Source organism: Lottia gigantea (genome assembly GCF_000327385.1).
Source record: "Lottia gigantea unplaced genomic scaffold LOTGIsca_381, whole genome shotgun sequence".
In the NCBI taxonomy this organism is placed as follows: Eukaryota; Metazoa; Mollusca; class Gastropoda; family Lottiidae; genus Lottia; species Lottia gigantea.
The window spans coordinates 38,742-47,449 of NW_008709299.1; the positions used below are offsets into that span (position 1 = coordinate 38,742).

Genomic DNA, 8,708 nt, shown 5'->3' on the forward strand with positions numbered 1-8,708 from the left:
AGCGTGGGTACTCTAAACGATTTTTACGAAACATAAAAAATTCCACCTTAGCACAGATAGCAGCTAAAAACAGACTTTATGCCGAAGTACCTCCAGGTTTAAGAAGTGCTCCATGTTTGTCCAGTAGATGCAAAACATGTCCCTTTATATCAGAAACTCATTATTTTGTAAGCAACTCTACGAATAAAAGGTACCCTTTGATGTCCCGTTTAATACAACCAACAATCGAGCAAGCAAGATAGTTCATGCCCACTATAAGAGCCTTCAAGAGAAATTCCCTCATGTCTATAAGCAGAAAATGATAGTTGCATATTCAAAAAATAAGATCTTAAATGATAATATTGTTCATAGTAAACTAAAAACAATCAGTACATAACAGATACTATACTTCTCGCCAGTAACTCCTGGTTCTATCAGCCTCACTTTGAGTAGTATAAACCTTTCCAATCTTCAACACACCTAATTTAATTGCAGTTTCTCTACTAAGTAATGGTTCTCCCTTTCCACCTATCACAATAAATTCCTCTTCTTTAATCTGCTTCTCATCTAATTTCACATTGTCATAAAATTTATCCAATACTTTCAATGGTTCCTCTGATCCATATACATATAATTTTATATCAGTTTTCTCAGAATACCAGCGAATATCAAGTTCTTTTTCTTTTGTTTTGAGAAATTCCCATGAATCTCTTCCCAAACAATCAGCAGATGATCCAGAATCAATGATGAATCTTAATGGTACACCATTTAATAGTACTTTCACTTTACCTTTATTATCGTGTTTTCCAATAGCCTGAATTCTAAAAGCTTCGTTGTACTTTTCATCATCATAACTTCAATGTCTTCTGTCGTCTTTTCCAACCATTTTTGTTTTCTTTGAGTATGAACCTTTTGATCGCCCTCTATCAATCTTAGTTTTACACATCTTTTGAAAATGTCCTTTCAATTTACACTTTCTACATTGTTTATCAGCAGCAGGGCACTTTGGATCAGTATGAAAATGTCCAGAATAACCACATCTATAACATTCTTGTGACGAAACACCTCCTGGTTTTCTCTGAAATCTACCTTTCCGTTCCGTTTTCTTGTTTTTCTGGTCGTCGAATCGACATTTTATTTACATCATGACTCAATCATTCAATTGATTTAGCTTGTCTCTCAGATTCTTCAAATGCTCTAGCCATTTCTAATGTTGTATTCAATGTTAACTGTGACCCTTTTTCTAGCAGTTTTCTTCTTAAGTCAGTTGATCTACATTTCTGGATGATTTGATCTCGTAATTCACTCTCAACATCACCAAATTCACATCCTTCTAAATTTTGACGCAACCTCATTGCAAATTGTTCTACTGATTCATTTTCTGTTTGACTCATTTCTCGAAATATGTGACGTTGAAATGGTACATTTGATTCAGGACAAAAATATTGATATAAGGCTCTTTTGGCTCTGTCAAAAGGATCATTTATATTTTGGTCTTCAGTCAGTGTGAAATAAATTTCTTGGACATCCATTCCAGCAGTATGAAGAAGAAGAGCACGTTTTCTATCTGCATTCAACTGTCCTTTTGAAGCAATATACAGGTCAAATGCTCTTACCCCTTTTCGGCACTGTTGCAGTTTCGACCCCTTTTCCTTCCAGTTGAGCTATCGATTTGAAACTTGGCAGAGGGGTACTTATATATATCTTGAATATTCACAGCAAATTTCAGACAGTTCCAACGTTTCCTTCAATCTTAAATTAATTTTCAAAGTGATGTACTGACTGAAATTTTGGCACTGTTGCAGTTTTGGTCTTTTTCCACAGTCAAAATGGGGTAAACCACTTGTTATTTCAGGAAAAGTAGCAGCCATATAATTCTATTCGTCGCCAATTTGTAGAGGTTGATGTCCAACCCATCTAAGGAGTATTGGCAGTTTTAACTATTGTATTTGTAATTCTAATATTTATTCAGCCATTGTACTGGTACACTTTTTAGAACTCCCCTAACAAAGAGTTCCCTTATATGATCCAGATAACAAATAATCATACACTACAATGCCTTGGACAGGTTTAAGGTTCGATCGATAAATATGTTTACTGTGACGGCTTGATTGAATCTCCAGTCGCCCAGTGGCATAGTCACCTTCAATCCCCACGAAGTCAGTCTTGTCCCTATTTTAACCTATATTTGTACTTTGGGAGACTGGCACAGACACTGTAACTCCTAGTTAGCTAAGTTGCTAAACTCTCACTTCTGTTTACTACGGCTTCGTGCAGTTTTAGATTAAAAAGTATGGATTGATTAAATGAAAATTGGGGAATATTTGTATACAGCAATGAACCATGCATTCTTTTAAAAAAAAGTTAAATTCAAAGGAACAGAAACCTTGACAGTTATCATGAATTAGAAATGAAATGAAGTGTGAATGGAGTTTTACGTCCTACTTTTCATGACATGTCATGAATAAGAGATATGTACTTGTAATTATAATTGTGAGCGGCTAGTGATGGCCTCTTCCCATCTAAAACTAGTGCAGTTGAAGAAAAATATTCATCTCTTGTTATTACCAAATTTATCGGAATTCTAGTTTCGATTTTTATGTGTTTTTTATGAGGTCATTTCTGAAAATTCGTTAAGACCATTACACCCACCGGTTTCGAAGGTCAAGAGTGACTAACGGTGGGTAGCTAAATAACCGTATACAAGAGATAAATTAACTGTGATCTGAAGCATTGTGTCTAGATTGTATACTAGTAAAGGGAGATAATTACTCTTCTGCTTAGGAGACTCATTCAGTATCTTCTGATTTAAAAAAAATAGACCTTTTCTGGGAATTTACTGTTTTATTTCTCTCTCCACAGGTAAATAGTCGGTTTCATTTATCTTAATTCTATATCAGATTGTTTACTAACTATCCATGTTCATGTTCAAAATAGAAATAATTGTTGACAGTTCTTGTTATGTGAAAAATATCCAAACTATCGCGTGTAGAATTTGGATTTATCGTATGACATGAAGGTAATAATAATAATAATAATACTTACTCTTTATTAGGGTACCGTAAGAAATTAGTCTAAATTAAGTTTCCACTCATGAATATGAGTGAGTAGTCAATCTGTATAGCCTACTATGCCCTGTAAATTTCAGCTTTCTGGAAAGCATTTAAAATTGATTGTCCCTACGGTCCCATTGGAAGGAAATGAACAAGATTTGGGTGATGTACAGTGGTATAACCTATAGGCCTATGTGTGTATATAAGGATTCAGTATGAATCTCCCCACTTTGACCCATATTTCATGAGTAACCAACTCGACAACGGCAGTTTTACCTATTTTCATGTACAATGTTTGATATATAAATAAGTCGAGAAAAATTCAACCGATAAAAAATGGTGACGTTTGGTACGGTACCGTAATAACTGAAATCCGCCATTTTGTATTTGTCAAAGTATACATTAATACATTTTACCTTGCTTGAAACTACTGGATAACCCATGTTTATCAAAACAAGCAAATGCAGAGGTCATGCGAGGTTGCACCTGTAAATTGTTAATCATTTCTGGAAATGCACGAAAAGTAGGTTAGCACGAAAATAGGTTTCTTGACTGTCTAATTAACTTTTCTTAGTATTTATCTTTAATAGGGATTTATTAGAACTGATGTTCCTTCAAAGAACAATAATTTAAAAAATATTAGTGACTGACAAAATATAAGATAAGTACAATGTAAGAGTGGTTTATTGCTAAAAGTCATTGAAACTTCATAAGAATATGGCCCACATTGTAATCCATAGTCACGCGTGACGTCGTTCACTTGAATATATTCTAGCAGACGACACTTGGAAATCCGCTTACAGCTTGGGATTATAATTAAAACAGGGTTCGCACAGCCTTGAAAAACCCTTGAATTCCGTCCGTTGCCTTGAAAAACCTTGATTTAAAAAAAAAGTCTTTGAAAACACCATAAAAAACCCATTTTCTCTCAAAGTCCTTGAATTTTGAGTTGAGTCAAATTGTGTATATTTTTATCATTAACCCCATTGACAAATATTAACTATCTTTATTGATTTCACAGTTCAGAAGTAAGGTACATGTGTATTCTGTCAGACTAATATCCTTGAAAAGTCCTTGAATTTCAAAGCCCAGAGTCCTTGAAAAATCTTTGAATTTTTGAGGCAAAGTGCAGTATGAACCCTGTATAAGGAAATTTGGCGGAAATACATTTGCTTACTGGATTCATTCTACTAGCTGACAGTGTGCAGACAACCCATGTCTATCAAAAAAAGCAAATGTGGCATGCAAGGTCGCACATGTGAATTATTAATCATTTCTGTGGAGATGCACGAAAAGTAGGTTAGCAGGAAATTAGGTTATTCGACTGTAATTATGCAAATGTTGATGTAAATAATTTCTTTTTGATATTTTGTTCACTTTCAGTAATTTGGATTTTATGAATATTTCAGCTTTTCATGCTACCATACTGAAGGGATAAAAAATTTAGTTTGATTTGATGCTATTTTGAAAGGGTCGTCTATGGTCTAGTCTACCTAAAATTTTAGTTTTCACCACTTGGTGTTGTTGGTTTGAGTCTTTCTATTCCATAAGCTTACTCCAGAACAAATCAATGATGTGTTGAGGCCTTTGAGCCATAAAGAATTTGCGGATGTAAGAGACAGTTGTCTCCCTTTCGAAAATTCAGTTTGGATGAAAATCAGATTAGAAATAATTTAGTAGAGGAGGGTGACTCAAGTGAAGGCAGCGATAATGCATCCTATCGAAGTGATGAAGAATTAGAATCAATGTTGCTATTATGAATTACATAGTTATTGGCAGCTCTAATGAAGAAAATTATGTTTTTGCACATGCAACATTCACACCAGAAAACGATTTTGATTGGTAGCCTATAGTATGTAAGCCAAAAATTGAGATGGATTGGAGATTAAAACACCTTATACCCTAGTCTGTATTATACCTCATGAGTCATGATGGATATACTTATATACCACGCAAACCAGTTTATTTATAATGTAGAAGATGAAGGCATTCCATCCAGACTGTTTAAAATTTGACCTGTTGTTGACATTCTGAATAAGAAATTAAAATCAGCTTACACACCATCACATGATATTGCGATTGATGAATCACACATGAAGTTTTATGTTAGACTTGGATTCAAACAATACTATTAAATCTGCAAGATTTGGTATAAAGTTTTTAGATTGAACCAAGCGAAGGTTCCTGCATTCGGATGTACCTGGAAGTTGAAGATATAAACCGGACATGACAGAGATTCAAGTAACTTTCTAACTAGTGCCAAAGTGGTTTATGGATCTCAGTAATGGTCGATCTGGATTTGGATACAACATTTATGTTGCTGCAATGGCCCTGATCTCTTCACTTAGTTGATTACACAGAAAACAAACATGCATATGGGTGGAACTGTTGGTTTAAGTCGTAAAAACATACTAAGAAACTAAAAACTATTTTGCTCATACTGAGAAAAACATCCATGATTTCCCAAACTAGGGCAGATATTTGAATTCTGTTCTTTTTTTTACATATTAAGTACCGGTATTGTTGAGAGAGTCAAATTGGATTTTTATGCGCCTACATGAAATGTGGAGCGTATATATTGGTGTCAACCATGTTGGTCCGTCTACAATTGTTCGTAAACATTCTACAAGGCACAATTCTTGACAGAAATTTGATTAAATTGTTTATTTTAATCCAAAGGGAGAACCCTATCGAAAGTCAAAGGACTTGAAAAATATAGAATCAAAGAATTGAAAAGCGTTCAATTTTATAAGGCACAATTCTCAACAGATTTTAAAAAATTGTAACTTAATGAAATTGTTTATTATCACCCAAGGATGACACAAAATCGAAATAAATATTATATGGGTTTAGGCACTTGTTTTTAAAAACACTTTGAATTTTTTTGCTTGTAAACACTCAAGAAGGCACAATTCTGGACGGATTCAGAGGAAACTTGCATGAACAAATATAACGAACGAATATATTTGTTTTCTGTTAACCGCAGACGACAAACATAATTCCACAGACGACGAACATTTAGCTCGAACTATACGCCAGTGCCACGGAAAATCACATGACCTCAAAATGGCGTCCTCCAGAAGAAAATGTAAAAGTGCGTTAGCTATTTTATTAATTTTAAAAAGACGGCAACGTATACGGCGAAATAGGAGCATTTGGGTCCGTACCTTGATTCAACGTCGTAAAGAGCAGGATGTGTTCGACAACTTTGTAAATTTACCGGTTGTTTCCAGGGCTTGTGCTATTTCTTGCATCGCAGCATACTTCTTGTTCCTATCTGAATAGTCGGGCAAAGAAATCATAAACAAACAGGCAGATTGCAACCACATATCTACTAAAATCTGCTCCTTCTCCACAGTGTCATGTGGTCTGGCTTCGATTGCTGATTGGTCTTTCGTCGATGAATGTTCGGCGCTAATGTTCTTTGTTAACGCAGACGGCGAACAAAGAAATTGTTCAGGAGGCGAACAATTTTAAAAAATCAAACGTTTAATTTCACGAACAATTCTCACGAACATTTTTGTTTGTGTTCCTGTAATCTGCAGACGGTATTGATTGAAGCAACATTTTTACGATGGTCGCTTAAAATGTTCCTCGTCTGCGTCGAGCTTTATTATTCTCATTGGATGGTATTTGATTTCAAGTTTGATTATTTCTTCCATTGGTTTGTCAACATTTCTCCTGAGCAGTATATAGACTTTAGTTTTTATCTGATATAAATGAAACTTGGTGTGACCATTTATATTGTTCAGATCTTTGACAAGTTTGATTTTGATTTTTTTTCTTGTTTAAAGGTTTTTGAGTTATTGCCCTGGACTTAATTCAAAACATGTCAAAATTTTTTAGTGAGTTCAAAGGAGACTACAGTTTTGATCCCATTTTAATGAAATTTGGTGTGATCATTTATCATGATAAGGTCTTGGTCATTACATTTTGACAATTTTTTCGATAAATGGATTTTGAGTTATTGGTTTATTTGATTCGGGGGCACAATAGAAGCTCCAATTTTAGATTGATGAAATATGGTGTGATAATATAACCGTTTTAAAGTTATTGCCCTTGACTTAGTTAAAACTTGTCAAAATTGTTTAGTTTCTACAATAAAAACAAAAGATTTCAAACAATTTGGATGAAAATTGGTCTGAATATAATGAGATATTGGATAATTTCAAATTTGATTTTTTGGTGAACCATTTATGAGTTACTGCTCTTGATTTGGTAAAAAGAGTGTCAAAATTTGTTTGTTTGCACAATGGAAACTACAATTTTGAATTGATTGCACCTTGGGGTGATCATTTGAATTGAAGTTCTTGAGTAAGGAAATGATTACTCTTGCAATGCACATTTTCTGAGTTAATGTGCTAATTAAGAGTTATTGCCCTAGATTTGATGATAACTATGAAGTCATTATGAACATCTTAAAGTGGCATTCTAAATTTATCTATGTATCTACTTGATCAAGCTGGGTTAGTTAAAAACAGGGAGTACTAATTGTTAATTAAGCAGTTTGACCTAGTTTTGGTAATTGGCTTTATAATGGCTTGTTATATTCAGTTATCAGATACGTTATAGGATACATTTCACAAATTTGAGCAAAAAATTTTAACGACCCACAACAAGGCAGAATGTCCTTTTAGATATGAAAAAAGAGGGTGTATGTTTCCATGTTTGGCATGCTAACTTTGCCACGAATAAAAAAATATTTAAACTAGGAATCTTTCTACTACCTGGTTTTTGGCCAATCAATGAATAAGGAGAAAAGATAAAGATTAGATTATTGAACTTTGTATATGAACCAATGAAACATAGTGACAAGCAGGTTACTGTATCAAAGGCTCAATGATATCTGACTTGTAAACACTTGATAAATCAATTACCACCAAACATGGTGATATGAGTAATGGTCTACTGTAATGATGTCGGACTCTTAATCGCTTGATAAATCCAGATTGATTGCCACTGGCTACTGCATCAAAGGTTCAATGATATCAAACTCTTAAGCACTTGATAAATCTAGACTTATGGCAACTGGCTTCTGAATCAAAGGTTCAATGATGTCGGACTCATAAAAACTTGATATATACAGTCTAACTATTGACACCTGCTTTAATTGAATTAAAATGTTTATTTTCAGCCGTCAGGTCTGCGGGAACTCAATAGCTGTCTTTACTATTGGGTTTGACATACACCACACACAGTTAGATGATCAACGTAGCACGGTCAGTATACAAAGTTTATAAATTCCACTTTTGCGTCACAAATGTCTATCAGTCTGTGAAAACTTCAGAAGGCAAGTTGACAAAACTTGGTGTGTTTATTATCTTTTATGGATGGACACTATTGAAGATCAAGTTATTGCCCTTGTGTTCGAAGTGTTCAATTGTAGCTTGTAAGTACTTAAGAGAACAGATTTATACCAAATTGTCAATATTTGACAGACAAAAAAGTTCAGAAAAAATGTATGATGAATGGTTGAATATTTGACACTGGTGATTGTTACTATTCTTTCAAATAGTTTAATTTGAAAATACAGCTGCCAGTGGGCATATATCACCTTTCCTGGAAAGCTATCTTTGATGGGTTGCAGTACCTATTATATGAGCTTTATACTGTAAATCTGATTTCCCTTTGTTATTGATGCAGGTGGGAGGGCCGTATATGGAAAAGTTTCTAGTC

At 34.2% G+C, this 8,708-nt stretch overlaps 1 protein-coding gene across 1 annotated transcript in view; it reads right to left on the reverse strand.

Moving 5' to 3' along the window:
- The window catches only part of LOTGIDRAFT_175753 (hypothetical protein), a gene marked incomplete at both ends in the record, with an annotated part of 5,292 nt that extends 1,817 nt beyond the window's left edge, over nt 1-3,475 (reverse strand). Inside the window, 2 exons of the mRNA XM_009059329.1 lie at nt 460-793; nt 3,449-3,475. Of these exons, the coding sequence (XP_009057577.1) occupies nt 460-793; nt 3,449-3,475 (361 nt within the window). The remainder of the gene's footprint in view (nt 1-459; nt 794-3,448) is intronic.
- Between the last annotated feature and the right edge of the window lie 5,233 nt (nt 3,476-8,708).